The sequence below is a fragment of the Neolamprologus brichardi genome, chromosome 7 (genome assembly GCF_056152115.1).
Source record: "Neolamprologus brichardi isolate AB-2024 chromosome 7, ASM5615211v1, whole genome shotgun sequence".
NCBI lineage: Eukaryota > Metazoa > Chordata > Actinopteri > Cichliformes > Cichlidae > Neolamprologus > Neolamprologus brichardi.
The window spans coordinates 19,876,286-19,897,070 of NC_142110.1; the positions used below are offsets into that span (position 1 = coordinate 19,876,286).

Sequence of the window (20,785 nt, forward strand, 5' to 3'; positions counted from 1 at the left end):
CACCCTGAAGGCTTACACCCGTGGGCTGATTATATCATATTCAGCAGGCCAGAAGCGGAAAAATCAGATGGAACAACGGAAATTAGAACTGGAATTGCACAAACTGCAAGCTGAACATAATGAATCACCTTCAGAGCAATTAAGGAATGAAATTCAGGTGGTTAAAACAGCTTTGGAGGCACTATTGACAAGAAAGGCTGAGAAATCTCTTTTCTTCATGAGGCAGAGGTTATATGAGTTTGCTAATAAACCTAACCGCTATCTGGCCAATCTTCTTCATAATAAGGGTGCTGGTTGTAATATCCCATGTGTTAGAGACTCATCTGGTTTACCTAAATATGACAATTTAATTATTAATGATACTTTTAAAACTTTTTATAAGCAGTTATATACCTCCCAGTTTAAATCAACATTGGAACAAGGTATGCATCACTTCTTCTTAGGACTAAATTTACCTAAAGTTACTGAAATCCAAAGGGATGATTTATGTAAACCTATAACGCAAAGTGAAATTCTGAAAGTTATTCAGATGCTTCCAAATAACAAAGCCCCGGGTCCAGACGGGTTCACGGGGGAATTTTTTAAGAAATTTAGTAAGATTCTGACTTCCCCACTGTATAAGATGCTTCTGTCCTCTTTTGAGGCAGGCACTCTCCCCCCCTCCTTAATGGAGGCTAATATTTCGCTAATTTTGAAGAAGGGGAAACCTCCTGAAGAATGCGCTTCTTATAGGCCTATATCTGTTTTAAATCTTGATTTGAAGATACTTGCTAAGGTCCTAGCTATACGTCTTGAGCCAATACTACCTTCGATCGTTAAGAATGATCAAACTGGTTTTATACGGGGGCGGTATTCCGCACATAGCGTGAGGCGCCTACTTAACATTATTCAGCACTCATCTTTGTTTAACCCTGAGGCTCTAGTCATCTCACTTGATGCTGAAAAGGCCTTTGACCGTCTGGAATGGCCGTTTCTTCTTTTCACACTTCAAGAATTTGGTTTAGGTGACAACTTTGTTAAATGGATCCAGATCCTTTATACTTCTCCTCTTTCGGCAGTGATTACCAATGGTTATAGGTCGGACAATTTCAGTATTGAACGTGGCAGTCGGCAGGGCTGTCCGCTGAGCCCTTTGTTATTCGCCCTGGCTATGGAACCCCTTGCCACAGCCATTAGGAAGGATGCTGCTATTGAAGGACTCTGTTTGAACAATTCTCAACATAAGATTTCACTTTATGCAGATGACGTCTTAATTTTTCTAAATTCTCCTGCTCACTCAATTCCTAGATTAGTTGCGTTAATTTCCCAATACGGCTCCTTCTCAGGCTACAAGATCAATTTTTCTAAAAGTGAGGCTATGCCCCTCTCTGTTCTGAATGAGGTTGATCCAAACATTTCTCAGCCTTTTCGTTGGTCTCCCTCCGGTTTCACTTATTTAGGAGTAAAGATTTCACCGAATCTAAAAGAAATGTATAGTCTGAACTACACCCCTTTAATTCAGACCATCAATCGCGATTTGGATAGGTGGTGCAGCCTCCCTCTGTCTCTCTTAGGTCGTATTCATCTGGTCAAGATGAATATCCTCCCTCGCCTCTTGTATTTATTCCAGATGTTACCGCTTGCTCTGTCCAAAAAGGTTTTGTCGAAATTAAATGGTTCAATTATTTCTTTTATATGGCGTAAGAAAAGACCTAGGCTGAGATACAGTTTTCTGTGTTTGCCTGTTCAGAGAGGCGGTCTTGCCGCTCCCTCCTTCCTACAATACCTCTTGGCTGCACAGTTTAAATTTCTTACAGAATGGTTTATGGACGATCAGGATTCCATTTACCTCAGCGCTGAGTCCACTTCTTTAAAGGGTCTTCCGTTGCGGAACCTGCTATATATTTCCTCAGGTAAAGCCACAGTTCTAACACGAGACAATATGGTGCTAAAGAATATGCTCATTATTTGGCGCAAAGTCAGGCGCCTGGAAGGATATTATAATTGTTTCTCCCTTCTTACTCCTATTCATGAAAACCCTGACTTCTTACCTGGTCTTCGGGCTGGTTTTGCGGACTGGTCTCAAAAAGGGATTAATACAGTGGGTGATCTTGTTCATGAGAACTCTCTTCTTACTTTTACTCAACTGAAAAGCAAGTTTGGTCTGACCAATAAGGATTTTTTGAAGTACTTTCAGGTAAAGCACTATATTACTTCTAAATTGAAGGATTTTAATGGAGGGTTTGGTCTTTCTCCTATAGAATCACTCATGGTAAAAACTACCCAACTAAAATGTATCACTAAAAAGATTTATAACATTCTGTCTGATCTTAGAATGGATAACTCTAACAAAATCAAGGGCCAATGGGAATCAGACGTAGGCGCTATAGATGCTGAAGCTTGGGATGAGTTGTGCTGTCGTCCTTTTAAAGCCTTGGCATCTAATTCTATTTGGGAAAGGCAGTTTAAACTTATAAATAGGCTTTATATTACACCTGAGAAGAGACACAGAATGTTTCCAGCTTTGCCTAATCTCTGTAACAAATGTCAGTCTGCTGTTGGTTCCTTTTTTCATTGTCTGTGGAGCTGCCCTGTTATTCTACAGTTTTGGAGATCACTCATAGATAAGCTATGTACTATATTTAATTGCCGACTGCATCTGGGTCCAAGGACTTGCCTGTTAGGACTAAATGATGAGCTACCTGCCGGCTTTCGCAGCAAAGATCTCCTTCACATACTGCTACACTATGCTCGAAAGTGCATTATGGTACTGTGGATTTCTGATAAGGCTCCATCTGTCAACCAGTGGCTACAGTCTGTGATATGTACTGTGCCAATGGAAGCCTTCTCTACAGCACTTAAGGACAAATCTTTCCTTTTCTATCGCATATGGGACCCTTTTTTGGCCCATCTGGACACTCCCTCTGCTCAGAGGTTGAAATCGGGCTTACGGGATTTAGCCTGGCAACAAAGGGACGATTGTTAACCTTTTTTCATTGTTTATTGCTATTGCTGTTGGCTTTTTCTTTCTGCCTCCCACGTCCTGCTATACATGTGGATGCATCTTTGTCCTGTGTATGTATATGCTGGTAACTGCTGTTTTCCTGCTTTGCAATTAAAAGTTCAATAAAAAAAAAAAAAAAAAAAAAAAAAAAGAACCAGACCAGCTAAGTTGAGCTTAAGTTGCTGCTGATTTAAGCTCTGAAAACCGGATGACCAGACGAGGACACTGTCCTGACCTTACAAGTAAACAGAGCAGGCTTAAAAGACTGAGCATACAATGGGATTACAGTGCGTGCTAGCCAACAAGCGTAGGGGCATAGGCATGTGAGATTTAGGGATCAATTTCTTCGCTGTGTGAGTCTGGAATCAAATTAATGTGTGTTCAAAGAATACAACACACAAAGTGAAGTTGTGTGTGAACTAGTGAGAGTGGTCTCGGATTGCAGGGTTGACTGGGAGTCTAGGAGTAACCAAGCAGTGCCTGAGAGTGAGTTCCACTTCCAGGGTGAAGCTCTTAGGGTATTTATCCCAAGGAGCCGGACTACGCTGATGGCAGCAAATCCTGTTAAGGAGCATCCACACAAACGCAACCTACAAAATCACCCCATCTGTCGCAAACACACATCATTGATAAAGCCTGTTTTGTGCCTGAACTTCTCAATAGACCTCCTAAGTACAAAGTAAAAACAACTAACTATAACCCTGCTTTGTTTCACAGATTTTTAGCTGTAACACACGTAAATGGAAGTTTTAAGCCACATGCAAACTTGCCTTGACTAAATCTCACTGTTTGAAATACAAGAAGTTATAACAAACACTATTAGGGACAGGTCTGATCATTTCCATATTTATTCAGCAGCATGGCAACAGCTCCAAAAAAAACTTTAGCCACAAGAAAAACAAGTTCTGCAACAGCTTATGTATTCCCATAGGAACACTGCTTTGGTGCAACCAGCCTGCAGAGCACTTTGAAACTCAACTGCACCTCATACTTACTGCCTTTTCCTACCAGGAAGCACAAAGTAGCTGGTACAACTTCCAGCAGTCGCTCTGCAACTTTCTGTAGTTTGCAGTAATAAAAGAAACTGAAATAATTTGGCATTTATCCAAGTCTCTGTGGTTTAATAAACGTGATAAAGTTGGATGTATATTTCTCTCCAAAGTTTAAATAAAACCCATTAAATCTACTTGCTAAATGCTCAACTCGTATTTATAGTGTTCTTTTCATGGCCAAGACGGTTTTATACATGGCCTTGTAAGCTCAAGGTGAGTGTGACTGTAAAGGCTAGTGACTCATCTCAAATGGTGACTTTTGCTCCTTGCCCATGTTTATAGGAAATAAGTGGTTTATTCCAAATGTTGTTTAAAAAAAAAAATCAGAGTAGCTACTGGTTGGTTGGTTGCATTGCGGCATTACCCCCACATTTAGATTTGATCTATTCTCCAAGTGTGTCGTGACAAAAAAAACTGAGCAATAAAATGTGCTGTCCCTCACGAAGCAGATGAACTCAAACCTCAGCAGTCTGCAACTGCTGCTGTTCCAGTTAGACTGTCTGACTCGTAGCCCATCTCCAGAGCAGAAGAAGAGCTGCTGCTGCCAGTTGCAGTCTATAACGATGGAGATAAAAGTATGTAAGAGATGCCCTCTGCAGAAGCAGCAGAATGACATGGAGGATGACCACAATAGCAACTTAGTTCAAGACCCAGCCAGAAGGGAAAAAGAAGGACAGTAGCTAGCTGGTTAGCTGGAACTGTATTCCCAAGACTTTCAGCCAGTAAAGCTTAAATGAGTTGATAAATATACATGGGCCGACACAATGGTAAAGTTCCATATAATATCCCACATTATATGGAACTTCACTTTGGAGATTGTACTAGGTCCAAATAATCCTGAGACTTGGTTTTGCAGAACATCACCTTGACATTGCCTTGTGGCACGGCCCTATCCAGATCAGTCAATTGTGCCATGAAGACACCAACAGACCGCTGTAGCACGATGCATTATTGGCATCTGATTAGCAGCATCCGGCGTTCAAAACAAGATTCAGTAGCAGAATAAGCTGTCTGGGATTGGCAGAGAAGATTGGCATGTTTTTTTTACCATGGTCACAACCCGCATATTTAACTCAGCTGCTCAACCCACAAATGGTTGTTGCTTCAAATTGTGGCACCATTTAAGGGGAAACAAACAGTATAAGATGCATTGTCAACAAAGATTGTTACAACAAAATGACCAAACACAAATTTCCTAATGCTAGTTACCAATAAAATAATCTCTCTCTCTCTCTACATAAACTGGTGCAAAAATGATATCATGAAGCTTCAGTTTAAAAGCCTCCTGGGGTTAAAGTCGATTTTTGGGTGCCTCAGTTTTGGAGTGTTTTGGCTTTGGTGACACTGAGGAAATGAGAAATGCAACCTACTGACCTTTTAGTGTTGTAGGCCGTGTCCTGAGGAGTCTCCTCCAACAGCGTGACGTAGACCAGAGCGCAGGTCAGAATGAACAGCACTGTGACAGTATGGGCTCGCCTGCAGGGAAAGTGGGGGAAAGGACAGAGAGAAGGATGATAGTACCATTTGTAGAACAGGAAAGTCAAATACCAGTCAGCACAGGACAAAAAAACAACAACCAAAAAAACCCTAGATTGGCTGATGTTGTCTGACATCACCATGGGGCAACGTTGAGCAACACTGAGATAACACTACAACATTGGAACGGTCTAAACAAATCAGAACGTAAATCTGCTCGTTGCTAAAAACATCTTTGTTGCCTCCAAATATCAAAAGGCATATATAGGGGTAAATCAAGGACAAAATAGGAGATGAAATCTGTTGGGAAACTGTGTTGCTATAACTAAAAATAGTTACAAAGTGTGTGATAAGCTTCAGTTCAAACCTTTCTTTAACTTGAAGTCAAAAATAGCTTTTGCATCAAATGTCTTGTGCCTGACAGTCGATGGAAAAGCTTTATATCAGGTTTGTTTAAACAACAGAATTTGTATGCTCTGGCAGACAAGGTGAGCTGGAGTTTGATAGCCATGTTGTTGGCTACAAGCCCAAGCTGTATCTTCCATCACCCCATGTCAGCAAACATACTTTGGCCTCTGTGGTGTGACATTCTAGCTGTTTAGATATACGTCCACGCAACCTGAGGTATTTACCTCAGCTGACAGGGCAAAGTTTTACGATAATGTCAGGGTCAAGAGAATACACGCTATATAATGGGAGATTTCTCGATTAGAAATAGACAAAAGGACCTGAATGGTATTTGGAATGCTGACAAGTGCATAACAGTTGATAAGTTCTAGAAAGACAAATGGGGTGACTGCTGAGAACAGTGGCAGAGTCACCGAGTTTCCTTATCACTCCTGGAATGTTGACGCTGATCAGGCTGCAGGTAGACTGAGCCAGTATTCATTAGGGAGGAGGGATTTCTGGGAATAAACCTAATCCAGATATTTTTAAAACTAATTTTGTCTGTTGGTTAAAACCCCAAAGTAATGGGTTATATACCCTGACACCAAGTAGCATCCAAACATGCAACAAGTAGGTGAACTGTTAAGCTTAAGTAAATAGAAAACAATCAACACTGGTGTCGACCTGTTTCCATGACAGTGTGTACCAATGACTGATCTGAGTGTTACTCGTACTAGTTACAAAGCACTTACAGGAAACATTTGTACGATACCTTTTTTGTTACTTAACCATTATGTGAATACCTAAATATCTGTAATAAGCTAAGACAAAACCGTGTGACAACCAAATGTCAACCATAACACATCTTACATGACAGATGCCATCACGCCTCAAGTTTATAAATCTATCTAATCTAAAACTACAGAGGCAATGTGCTGCTCTGAGAATTCAGATTAAAAGAAAAAATAATTAAAGGGCACCTGAAAGTGAGGTATAGCAATTCTGTAAGAAGCTTTTTTTTTTAAATAATAAAGTGCCAACTTTGAATGACATTTCTTTTGGCTTCAAGCTTGATGTGAAAGACAGCACACCAGGTATTGTCAGCCTTTTTCCTGTTCCACCTCCTTATCCAACCTGTTTGGCTGGAGCCACTGGGGGAGGACATGGTTTCTCTCTTTGCTGACAACGATACACCACCACCAAGAGTGGAAAGGTGCAGCGGAAATACTGGTTTTGTGCAACAGAGCAACGAGCTAAGCTTAGAAACAAAGTGCACCTCTAAGCTTGAAGTTAAGATTTAAAAAAAAAAAACAGAAGAAAAGATTCTGCTTCATGCCAGCCTCATGACTAATCAGAGTCTAGATTTAAGGATGAAATTGGATTAAAATAGCCTTCGACTTTAATGACAAGCAGACATACTAACAATTTAATACAATGCGTCTCCATGTCAGTTTCATCTAATTAAACATTTGCCGAAACCAGTGTGAACAAAATGAAATCCCTCAGCACTAAATCAGTTTAAGGGAGAATAAAAGTGGAACGCCAGCACAATCACATTTAATAAGTCCGAGTTCTTTATAAGGCATATTAAAACTTTACCAAAAAAAAAAAAAAAAAGAGTTTGGCGTTGTCAGTTCCTTCCTGTGCCAGTGATGCAGGCTGAATATCATGTGCATACCATTTTTAACCAAAAGCTGCTGCCATACAGCTTTCTACTATGAACTCTGAACCCTTGGGAGACACACCGAGTCCATGTGGTGCCCTACCACCTACACACTTGGACATACACCAACTGCCATCTTTTTCCTAACCTGCTTCATACATGCAGGTTTATCATCTGCAGTCAGCACTTGAAAATGTTCCACAAAAAAGGTTCAATCGTACAAATAACTGCAGAATGTAAATTCAAATGACTCACAGGAAGAACCACTTTCCGTTCTTGTCTTTTAATGCGTTCATGTATGTAATACTAGACGGCAAAAATTCACGATGCAATCAACAACACCCACAGACTGTTGTTATGTTGACCCCTAAAGCAAACAGCTAAAAAGCCCTAGAAGCCAGCTCTAAACTTTACAATGCTACGTCGTAAGACTGCATCTGGATGACTGCTGACACATTTAATTGCCACATAAGTGGGTAAAACCTGGTTTAGGTTCAGTCTAATACAGCAACCCTGCCCTCATGTATTTGTCAATATTGTTCTGGACAAGTGACCCTGATTATTAATCCACATAAAACAAGATTCTTGTATTTTCATAACTTCAACAGACAAAGGTATTTTAGCTCCTGATAACACCTCACTACAGAAATCTGATGCCAAGGCTGTACCACAGTAATGAGAAATTCTCATTAAGGTCCCCACTGGGAGGACCAGTCTCCTCTGCTGTCAATGATATTGGATAGCTTAGCAGTTTCTTATTCAATCCATATTTTTTTTTGTACACAAAGCAGAAATGAAAACCGCACACACACACTCAGAGAAGCTTAAATATTCCTCGAGTGACAGGCTGGAAAGCTAACGTAGCTATAAATTAAAAAGGGCTGCAGAAGAGAATGCCACTTTTCCAAACTAGCTGCATAGCATGTCATAACGAAACCTGTGTCTTGCAACATGCGTGTGGTATTCCCATTGTGCATGCTTTTTTCTTTTTTAGTTGGCTCATACATACTTTTATTTACGTAGTGAGAAATAAAACATGTGGTGTTAGGAAAGGCAAATGAAGTATGTGCTCATTTCTACACTTTTCAGGACAGGTATTATACCTGGCACACCTTCAGATCTGTCCTGAATGTCAAAGAATCTCTCAAGTGTCATATCTGAGCACTGAGCTTGGATGTGCAATGTGAGCATCCATGACAACACTGCAAACCCCACAACACCTTCAGAAGTGACATTTAGTGGATCATGTTTACTGGAATAGTTGCACCAGGATGGAAAAACAACAACAAACATTTCAGTTTGACCTGGCATTTACAGCAAGGTCACATTATCTGCTGTCATTAATGGAGGTCGCTCTGGGCCTGTCTTTCAGTTCACCTTGAAACACATATTACACCCTGCTGTCAACTAACAAATGCTTCCTCCCCTTCTGTCTCTGCAGGAGCCGTGAACTTGCACTGACACCGACACAAACACTCACCAGAAAAAGGTGTTGGTTCCGTCGTCGTAGACTTCGCACTCTGTGTTTCTCCGGTGCAGATTTTCCCTGGAGGTCTGCTTCATCACCTTGGCTTTGATCGCTGTGCTCTGATCCGGACACGCTGGATCCACGGAGCCGTTGTTAACCTGCTCGCCGACGCTCTTGCCCGCAGCCACGCCGCTTTTCTTCGACTCCGGCTTGGTCATGGTTCTCACCGACCAGTCGCCCTGCGCTGCTTTAAAAAAAACTGATCCCGTGCGCTTTGGTTTATCCCTGAGCTTTCCTCCCGTCTACTGTCATCCGCGTCAGCCCCACCCAAGTGGCTGTCAGCATCCTGTGGTGGTCGGGGGAAATGAACGTTACCAGGGCGACACTTGAAGGGTGGGGAGAATAACCTGAAAATCACGCCCTGCTGCTGAGCTGACCTGCCCGGCACGGACAGCCGCACTCACATGCAGATGAGAAATGCAACTGAGTCAGGTTTGACACCGCCTACTTATTTTAAAGCATTTCTACATAACCTTCAGAGTAACACTTCTATGTGTCAGCAATGGCGACCACTTTCCCACATGCCCACTGGGGAGAGGAGGGGTTGGGGGGTATTACACGGTAAACAAAATCACTGTGCCTGCACTTCGATGGGTGCGTAGCGTTGATATAAGGCAGCCTGGTGAACTGCGTTAGCTATTTGTAGCAGTTTGACCTTGCCAGCGAGACTGCGTTGACCGACAAGCTCCTTATCAATTAACCAATCAAGGCAAAACCGTAATTACTTATGCCATTATTGATTAGCTACCTATTCCTTGCCGGGAAAATAATCAAGCTAACATTACTTACCAGCTGAATTTATGGGCTTACTGACCGGAGTCCGAATGTATTTTGCAATTAGAAAAAGCTACATTTGTATAAAAGTAAAAGAACCCGAGGAACAAATGAAGTATACGGGTGTATTACTGTAGTCCGTAGCCCGTCTTTATTGATACTAGTAACAGATAAACCGCATATGCTACCTTACCGTCTACGCTCGTCACGTGGGCATAGCGAAAGAGCCGGTGTGTGGTTGAGCAATCAAGCCGCTTCCGGTTTATTCGTTTCACAACAAAGTTCTCTACGATGCGCTACATTGACGCACCTTTATTTTGAAATACACATATTTCATTCGGAAGTTGAACTCTCACTACTTACCGTAAATTTAACACATTGATAGCCTGACCTATTTGGCGGGTTTAGTTAAGGATCATCCGTTTACATGTAATATGGATAAGTAAATGGTAAGTTTTAGAAATTTCGCAGTAACAGTAAGTTTTAATGCAAGTAACTGCAAAAAACGGCACTGTTAACTTGGTTAGACTATAAAATTCTATTATTAAAACCGCATTGTTTTGGCTAGTGCTATATATGGGTATTTGGTATGTCGTCATTTCCGCCTAGTTTAAAAGTCTGACATTATTTGCATACAGAAATGGTTAAATAATAGTTAAATATAAATAAACAAAATGGTATTGTACTTATTATTTAAAGCAAACTTTTTTGAGTTTTGTTTTTCATATGACAAAAGGATATGCGTAATTGTTTCAGAGAGCATACAAAAGCATTGCCAGGTTATTCAGTAAAACTCAACTGCGCTGACTTTCTGATGACGTGAAGCATTACATTCATAAAGTCAGTGAAAAACATAAATATAGCACAAAATCCAAACAACTTTCCACAATTTCCACAAATAGTGTTTATAGTACTCACCTTTGACGTTAATAGTCAGTTACTTATTAAACCATATGTTTCCTTTTTTTGGCCTTCTTGAAATTGCAGGTTTACTATCCGATATCTCATACTTTTATTGATTATTATTACTTATTATTACTTATTGTTTCCCAATTAAATAAAAATATTTAATTGGGACCTTTAGCGCCTGATACACAAGATCTTGTCTCTACTAATCAATGTGGTGTAAACGTACCCAATGTTCCTAGATGGAGCAATCTGCCAAGATGTTAACATGTGCCCGTACTGTCTGTTCTCTGACAGCTGTTACAGAAACTTTTAAAAGTTTGCCACAGTGAGGTTGGTATAATATTTGCTAAAACGTCCCCACCGAGTTTATTTAGTTCACGATCTTAACAGAAGCTCCTCCTTAAGACGTCCCTCTGAACATACCTGACTGCACATGGCAGCTATTATTATGTGTTGTGTAACTACAGATCTTGCCAAAGGTGAAAAAGCAAGGTGGGAAAGCTGTTCTGAACTTTATGTTTTCAGTTATTATCAAAACTAAACTAACAATCCCTCTATTTTGTATATATTCTTTTTTTCTTTATTCTTTTTAAACATACTTTAATACGTTTGTGAAGCCGTAAAAATCAGATAAGGGTAGCATGAAAAATACTTACAGTGGTTACACAAACATTATGCAGGGGTTAGTAATGGGTAAAAGGTACTGACTTGTAAATAAGAGGACCTGAATAATTTAGCTTATTATATAATATTATGCAACAGGATATTTCAAACTAACTAGGCAGCTCATTCTTTGTTTTGACGACACTTTCTTTAAAGATATAAAACATTGTGGGTTCAACTTGAAAGAAAGTTAGATGTGAGATGTAAACATGAGGTCAGAGGTCAAATATGATATGATATTTGGATGCAAAATATAAGGTGATATTTAGAATACCCATATATCATTGCCTATAATCCTATATGTTCTCAGTACAAACAATGGCAGTAATAAATCTGTATAACATTATACAAAGCTAGTTAAAACTTGCTTATTTTGACCTTCAGCTCAGTCTATTGGCTTTGAAGGAGAGGTCAGAGGACAAATATGACATATTTTAAATATTTGTATGGTACTTGGTATTTGTTGATAAATTGACAACACACACTACACTTGTAAGAATCATAGTTTCTAATTTATAAGGCTTTTTGTCAATATAGGGCATTAAACCATTAAGTTGACTTTGAAGACCTTGGTAGATGTAAGCCAAATTTTAATGGGTTGTTAACACGAACTCACTCTACACGTCTACAAAGTTTCATTGGAATTCATTCAAACCTTTTTGAGCTATACAACTACCAGTTGTATGTTTATAGTTTTCAGTGTAAGGTTTAGTGTGGCATCACTGTTTCTAAAGACCTCACTGCCCCAAGTAGCCATCATATGAGTGCAGTGACTCATATGAGTGAAGCATGTGTTTGGCTTTTGTTTTCATAACGGGAATAAATGGTGTAGCCCGAAGCTTTAAGCATTTCTTGGAAACAGTTTGATTGGCTGGCTTTTAAAAACAGTAGCATTAAAGTATATATATTGCTTTAAATAGAGCATTCCTCTGCCTCTCTATGATTAAGAACATGGCATGTTGCACTTTAACCATAGTTATAATAAAACTTTTAAAATTATAAAACACAACATAAATCAAGGAAGTAAAGCCCCTTGCAGCTAAAGTAATTGAGAGGCAGGGTTCAAAAAACGTTCAGGGGTCATGTAGATGAACTATAAAGTCTTTTGCCTGAAGAGAAATAGAACAAGTCAGCCGCAAACCGCAGCCCATTTTAGATATTTACTCATGCATAAGTGCTATAAAAACACTGAAAGCACTATTTTAACTTCTGAACAAACAGCTCGGCACAGAATGTTTTAAATGACTGGACACAGGCTTATATAATTACAGCTCACAATTTGGCAGAAATGTACCATCAAGTTGGATGGTAGCTGGTGGATTAACTAAGCAAATGAAGCATGTACTCCTTCAATTTTCTGTCAGAAAAAGAAGTTAATTTTGTGACATAACATTTTCATTTTCAAGTTTGTTTTCTTTTGCTGACATGTAATAAGGCAATAGTCAGTAATGGGTAGTATTTTCAAGGTCCTGACAGCAATGCACAACTTTAAAAATAACATATGCAGATGTTTGCTTATGTCGTGCTGTTGCGAATGATTGCATCAGTAGCACAGAAGTTTGAAGTGTCTCTATATTTGCATTTCTCTTTGTATTGTAGAATATGCATTTCTTGTAAAAGGTCTGATGGTCTTAAATGTCGTTTGACAGAGTGGCTCATCACTCATGGAGTGGGTCGTCATGGGTGTGTCACATGTTTGCCAGCTTCAGTCTTCAGAGAAAGCATGCAGACAAAACAGTTTTATAGCTGTCATGTGGAACAGCGGGCCTCGATGACCGTATATTCATCTGCTAAAACTCCCAGCGGTGATGCCTGCAGACACTCTGCAGGATCAAAAGGATCAGTTTGTTCAGGTGAGGGGTCTGCGTGTGTGTGCTTTTTAGTTACTCAAGAGCCGCGACAATAAAAACAGAGCACAAACAATGTGTTTGCACAGTCAACCTGAAAAACACAGAAGTCCCTAGTTAAATACATCAATTGGGATTAATGCACTCAAGACCATAGCTGTTGGCCTCTTTTTTTTCTCCTATACTACATATATGCACATTTGTTTCACTGCTTTAACGTGACCAGTGGAAAGGAAACACGTTAAAACAAATAAAATCCAATCCAAAAACCTACTGCTCATATGCACTTTTTAATTGTTTAAATGTTTTATTTGAGTTCAGTTTCATTTCACATTCTGTTCTATTTGGTTCAAGGCCTTCCTTTGATTAATCAAGTGTTTGACAATAGCTTAAACACAGTTAGAGCTCAACCCTCTTTGTCTGTTCCATCAATCAACATATTGCCCACAGTCTAGTGAGCCTCCGGGGTCTTTTATTTATTTATTTTTTTTACTTGGATTGGGCCCTCTGGATATTTCCATTCAAGTCAAAGAGCAAGTTTAGTCATCTGTAGCGTGTGTGTGTGTGTGTGTGTGTGTGTGTGTGTGTGTGTGTGTGTGTGTGTGTGTGTGTGTGTGTGTGTGTGTGTGTGTAAAGATGAAAGAATCATACTCCTGCATGTGTCAGCTAAATGAGTCAGGCTACATAGCTGACTGACCACTCCTGATGAAAGAGATTATTTTCCCCTTTGAAAAACTAATGAATCCAGACTTTCTCTTTGCACTTTAATTGACTTGAAACCATCAGGTGATAGTATCAGCTGGTGGAGTACGCCCAAGGAGCAGAAGAGTTATTCCCACAATCAAAGAATTGTGAAGCAAATCTGTAACCAGCTTGGGACTGAGCAAAGTGATGAGATAAGTTAGCACTGGTTAGCACTGAGTTATATGTAAATAATCAGCAGCAGAGGCACTGATCAACCTTATCTGTGATCTGCTTAGGAGGGTGTTGTGTGTGCAGTTAATTGGTTACCATCAGTTTAAGCAAAATAAAACTGATTATTGTGTTTATTAATTTACATTGACTTTACATGGCTTCAAATTAGGTTCACCAGCTGGGTCAAATTTTAGTAAACGTGTATTACCAGCAGGGGGCGGCAAAAGACAACAGTGAGATTTCTGCCTGCTTATACGTTCATTTTCACTTTAACCCTCAAGTGACCATGCTGTTTTTGTGAGTGGACTGATTTGTGGTTTACACACACACACACACACACACACACACACACACACACACACACACACACACACACAAACAATCTTAGCTATGACTGCAAACAATACAGTGTAGTGAAGAGAAACTGAAAATTCCACTAAACATTGAACAAATACCTGTAAAATTTTCAGGAGTAGACTGACAAATTTGTGCTATGCAGCATGTTTATTAAACAAAATCACTAAATCACATTTCATCTAACCAGGATGGCCACTTCAAGGTTAAAAGACTCAAAAACAAATATTTTTGTTGTTGTTGAAGAGCATTGTTCAAGCATGCGTGCTTTAAATGCTTCTTCTTAATAGACAATTAATTGTTCTTGTAAAAAGAAAGCTAATTATTTTCAAAATCATTTAAAAAAAACCTCTAATGAACGTTACACCCTTATAATATCGTTTCAGTCCTCATGGATTCAGTTTACAGTCCCGAATCAGGAAAAATGTGTCACATATTACTGTCGCTGTCACATGAGACCACTTGACCTTTACTGGAAGTGTTTTAGGAAGCCTGCACACATGGCCAGACCCTGTGTCTCTCTGTCTTCTTCATGCTGCTTTGATGACGCTCACATGTAAACCTCTTGACCTTAAGCTTGCATTCATCGCCCTTTTCAGGATGAATGTGGATAAAATTATTTTATAGAGATTTTCCCCTGAATATGTTGCCAGTGTCACTTAAAAAAATATCTATGTGCACATGTGTAAACTAGGAGGTGATACACTGTAAGTCTTGCTCCTTTATTTTCTTCTGGGGATGATGATTGCGTTTAGTTTAAGGTTTGAGCTGCAGTATCAGACTGGAACCTCTACGGGACGCCATGCACCCATCATTGCTTGCAAAAAGGCGTTGCCCGTCTCCCGTGACTGTTTCCCTGCTTGTTAAGACAGCCGGTACCCTGAAGTCAAACGTATGGAAGTTGTGCTTCCAGTGCCTGACTGTCAGCACGACTATGCACGAGAAAAATAAAATAAAATAAAAAATAAATAAATACAGCGGAATTTGGGGAAACTCGTTTGTGTGGTGAAACACTGGCAGCTGAAGCACTCAGTACATTTTGGTGTGGTTCCGGATCATTTTCTTCAAAATTGCCAAATGGTGCATTGTCTTCGGCGGTGAATAAGCTCCCCGAGTCTCCCCTTATAATAAAGCTTGCTATGATATTTAAAACGTAAATCCTGTATTGTAGTAAATGCTACTGTACATATTTTGAAGTTATTCATAAGTAACAATGACTATTTACCAGTAACAATCCCGCACACATTAGTGGTAACAGGCGGATTGTGACCTGCGTGATTTATGCCTTTGTGAGTGGATAGACGTACATTTTTAATTGCCAAAAATAACACGGCGTGGTGCTTAAATTCTCGATTTGCTATATTATATATTAAGGTAAAAAAAAAAATGCAACAAAACGCATTTAGAAAAGAAAAATTGATTTCGAAAAGTTGCCTTGCTTTATTAAGTAAATGAGAAAAGACATTTAAGAAACTGCTTAAATTGTGGTTTATTGAGGTCTCACTAATGTTTACGTTGCTTCTGTACTGCAGACAGAGTTGCTCACTGTGGGGCAAATCCCCGCAGACTGGAATCGCTGTTATTGCGATCGGCGACAAAAAAATAAATAAACGAAAACGTGAAGAAATTGAAAAGTGGGTGGATTTATGTGCCGGGTGACATGGCAGGGTCAAACATCAGTTAAGTGGTTAGATCGGGTTTCAGCATTTGTTTTTCTTTCCTTACATATTAAAGAATAACACACTGAAGCTGTTCAACTGCTGAACACTAAATATGAAGTATGAAAATAATGCGATGGTGCGTTTTTACGCCCTTGGTCGGAGGCATTTACAATTAAACACGGAAGACAAAACCAAAAACCAAGGTGTCCGAAAATAGAATCAGATACACAAATGCGAAGTAAAACACATTCCTGCTGACACGAGAAAAAAAACTGCTCCGTTTTCCCGAGGGTTGACACTCAGAGAGAGAAAAAATCAAAACGCTGCGCTCTGGTCGGCACGAAGCCAATAGGTACAACGGGAAATGGGAAATCAGGGTGGGGGTTTTGGAGAGGGCTGGACTTCCAGGCAACCAATGAGAAGAGCGATCAAGGTGCCCGTTAGGAGGTTATATACTCCAAAGACTTACTATGAAAGCTGTACATTTAAACGGAACGGTGCGGCGTGCATAGGCACGAGCGTAAGAATTAGGATACACATACAAACGCACTTCGGGCTGAACAACAACAACATTTATCAACATACAACCTCAGCAGGGATCAGTCTATCACTTTGGATTCTTTTTTTTCCAGGGGAAATTTGTTTTTGGAGATGTCCCACGTCCAATTATCAACCACGCTAGAGAGGCTGGTGGCCAGGAAGACCTTCCCTCTCCAGAGGCGCACCGGAGTCTGTCGAAACCTCTTCGGACCGGTGGATCACGACGAGCTGAACCGGGAGATGAAAGAAAAATTGCGAGAGATCTCCGAACGGGACCAGCAGAGATGGAACTTTAATTTCGAGGCCAACACCCCGTTGGAAGGGGATTACGAGTGGGAGGCGGTGACTGCGGATAAGACCCCGGTGTTTTACCAGGACTCTGTGCAGGACGGCAAAATCCGAGTGCCCGTGCAGTCACCCTCGGATTCTGCTCTCCCGGAGAGCCCTCGTGCGGACGCATTGGATCGCCTGGCCGTGCCAGAGAGCAGCAGCTCTCCTTTCGCGGGGGAGATCAACCAGGAGAACCGCATAGACAAGATCAACTCAGGGAAAGCGACCACCAGGCAGCTCCCGTGTGTCAGGCGCAAGAGAACGGCCGCTCCTGACAACAACACACACATCACAGGTAAATTCAGCGGCTTTCGTATTTTGAAAGTCGAGCCTGCTATTGGCTCCTAGACCAGCATCCACACCATCCTCCTATCCTCCCGCTGTGCGCAGCGCATCATTTCACAACGGCTCATAAATCCAAATTCATTTTTCACTATTGTTGTTTCTTTTGTCAGACTTCTACGTGAAACGAAAGAGGCCTGCTGATATAAAACCGAGTGACATGACCGCCTGTCTCCTCTCCAAGTCTCCAATCCAGGTGGAACAAACTCCGCGGAAGAGGATCCGTTGAAGGTATTTTCTAAACGAATCAAAATTGTTTTCTTTTACACACTCGGAGGAGACAATGAAGCTTTATTATAAAGAGAGTAACAGATTCTCATGTATAGTATCCTCGGGGTTTTTTTTTTTTTTTTTTGGGGGGGGGGGGGGGGGTGTCTTTGTGTGTTTGTTATGGTTTTTACGTTTTAATTATTGCAGCGGATTACGTGAGCCAAAAGGCACAGACAGCCTTATCTGTGTGTGTGTGTGTGTGTGTCGGTGGTGGTGGTGGTGGTGGTGGGGGGGGGGGGGGGGGGGGGTGATGGGGCGAGACTGCGGTGGTGAAATCGCAGTAGTAGTGATAGTAGTTGATGTAGTAACACCAGCGGTTGGGGGAGGGGAGGGAGGGGTGTTCGTGCGTCACGATGTGGCGGGAAAAAGGGCTCCGGCAAAGGGTGACGCCTTCTGCTGAATGCGAGTCTCAGGTTTCCTCAGAAAGCTGACTCGCCGTCTTTCTTAGGAATGGCAGGGTTTTTTTTTTCCTCTTCTTCTTTTCTCAGAAAACTTATTGCGTTATGTTTCTTCCTCAGGTGTTTTTTGTTCGTTTTGCACTATTTTCCTGCGCATTTTGAGGATCACGGGAGACTGTTTCTCCACCACCCCGTCGACCGACCCATCCACTCAAGCAACTGAAACGCAGGAGAGAGAGAAGAGGACGGTGTTGGGGGGACAAAGAAGTCCGAACGGTCGGCTGTGGCTCGATGCGCCCCGGCGGAGCGCAATCCGAGCTCCTGACCAGGCTCAGGACTCTGAACGGTTTGGGGGTGGGGTGGGAGGGGGGGCAGGAGAAAAGGAAAGAGAGAGGAGATTTCTCCGAATGACTTCTATCCAGTACAAATGTAGCATTTCATTGTTGCTTTTGCATACAGCCACTCGACAGTGTTAAATGTTTTAACATCTGTGCAATTATAAAAAAAATTCTTTAAAAGAATCGTCTACACTGGCCAAAAGTGTACAGCTTTATAGAGACAATACCTTATAAATGTTTATTTCTGTTCTCGTTTGTGCGTGCGTGTTTATTATTATTTGTTTTCCCTTTGTTCGGTAAAATGTATATTTTTTTAAGTCTATTCTAACTTATAATTTATTTATGTTCGTTCATATTTGATAAATGCCTTGTTGATTTAGCCAAAGGGCATATTTTGTAATTTTAATTTTATTATTTACATTTTTCTTTTGAAATTTTGTGGGTTGTTTCTTTTTTTGGTTTGTTGTTCTTAACTTTCGCAATCATGTAGCTTCCTCATATTAGTCCCACACTTGAAAAAATAGTTTTCTTTGTATCTCTGAGCCGGTTTCATTTTGTGTGTATTTTTCTATACAAGTGACCTAATTATGTCTTGCGAATGACGTGAATAAAAATTTCTTTCTTACACTTTAATTTTAAACACATTTGTTTGTGTGTTTTGTTATGAGAGTAACAAGAAAAGGGAAATTGAAACAGAGATAGGAGGCAGATGACGTCTTTGTGTGGTTGCCACAAAGCTGCCATCATCAGCGGCCGGGTTACTTGTGAAACTGCGTCGTGCTCCTCGATCACTCTGAGATTGGGTCACTCAGTTGCAAAGTTACACAAGAAACCCTGCGAAGAACACAAGAACACACATGCTGTTGTGACAGACATGTCTACCTGATTTCACCTTCCCCCCGGTGGAAGTGTGTCCTCTTCACGCAGACTCTTGCGGGAGGAAAACGCATTGAGTCGCAGCCGTATGCTGCTTGGCAGCTGCGGGATATAAGGCGAGGATTTAAAGGCCCTTTCGCTCCCTAAAAGAAGCAGCAGCTGCCTTTGGATCCCGCTTTGTCTGCCACGAAGACACCCCCACATCCACCCGCACTCGACAAGCCCCTCTAAAGACCCACTCTCTCTCTCACACACACACACGCACACACACTGTTTACCCCGGCGTAGATACACCGGGCGTGGAGGCCACCTGCCAGAGCTGGAAAAAGAAAACTACTAGTCTTTGTAATTGTCCTCGTCTATTGAAACAAACCATTCAGCAGGTCATACTTGCAAGTTTACCCTTAATTGAAAGAAGCCAAATGCTGCGTCTGTGTGAATGCGCTCCGGGCCCTTTGGGCTGTTTTCACAAGTAAATAAAGCCACATTTCATAATTTTCCACAAGTTTCTCCATTCGTTTGAGCAGCTTTGACTGCGTGACACGAGTGTTTCTGACAAAAAAAAAAAAAAAAGGAGACTTTTGATGGCCAGAGTGACTTTGTCATTTCCATGCAGCCATAAGCTCTGACGGAGCTTGTTCTGATTTCCAACACAAAGCGCTCTCCGGCTCCATTCTTTCTTTTTTGTTGCCATATGGCAAATCCATGTAGACATAGCCAAGACCTATTCAGTCAGCCACAGAATGTCCTGCATCACGGAACAAAAGACACTTTGTCTGCCTGGTCTATTGATACGAATGGGCGAAAAAATATTATAATTAATCTATGGCTATATCCAGCTAATTAACGCCCATATGCCCACGGGGAGCTGCGGGGGCCATTCAGCCGCAGTTTTAAATTCTCAATAGTTTACATGTTAAAGACAACAGCTGTTTATGTGTTACTTTAATGAAGTCCCAATGTTGGAGACTGGACACATTCTGGGGGCTCCAATACCCCACCGTGCTAAAAAGGCTCATCTTCCTTTATTTGTCTCTGCAGCTGTGTAACTATATAAAATTTGTCGCAGTAAATAGAACTTAAATTCGTATTCGTCTTTTTAAACAGCTATTGAACTGGATCCATTATGGGAGAGGTCACGGGTTAAAGCCTGAAAATCAACTGGTAGACTTCCGTTTAAGCAGAAATAATTATTAAAGTAATAATTAGTTGTATTTGGAGTATATATATAGAACATCAAAATAATTTTATCCGACTACACATAAATAATAAGCTGTATTATATCACCTTTCATTCATCAGCTTCAAGGTCAACGCCTAAAACTGTGTTAGTGGATATTTTAAGGTTTGAGCTTCACAGAAATTGCTGTTTGGCAGTTATGACTTCATTCAATTGAGCCCAGATATGATGGACATAAAGGAAAGAGATGACAGCGAACATACAGACCCCATTAACATGAATATCATTAAACAGCCAGCT

The 20,785-nt window shown here is 40.8% G+C and overlaps 2 protein-coding genes across 3 annotated transcripts in view; one reads left to right on the forward strand and one right to left on the reverse strand.

Moving 5' to 3' along the window:
• Positions 1-10,087, reverse strand: part of ptdss2 (phosphatidylserine synthase 2) — a 31,762-nt gene extending 21,675 nt beyond the window's left edge. The window contains exons 1-3 of one of the 2 annotated variants that reach the window (XM_035914618.2): positions 10,057-10,087; positions 9,042-9,375; positions 5,410-5,511 (exon numbers count right to left, since the gene is read on the reverse strand). In XM_035914618.2, coding sequence (XP_035770511.1) covers positions 5,410-5,511; positions 9,042-9,247 — 308 coding nt within the window. In that variant the 5' untranslated portion in view covers positions 9,248-9,375; positions 10,057-10,087. The other variant, XM_035914616.2, reaches the window with a different exon arrangement.
• A 6,595-nt stretch (positions 10,088-16,682) lies between these two features.
• On the forward strand, positions 16,683-19,052 carry LOC102778937 (cyclin-dependent kinase inhibitor 1C-like). The gene is made up of 3 exons (XM_035915236.2): positions 16,683-17,377; positions 17,538-17,655; positions 18,213-19,052. Exons 1-2 carry the CDS (start codon positions 16,864-16,866, stop codon positions 17,651-17,653), a joined length of 630 nt encoding a protein of 209 aa, XP_035771129.2. The 5' UTR covers positions 16,683-16,863; the 3' UTR covers positions 17,654-17,655; positions 18,213-19,052.
• The last annotated feature ends 1,733 nt before the right edge of the window (positions 19,053-20,785 follow it).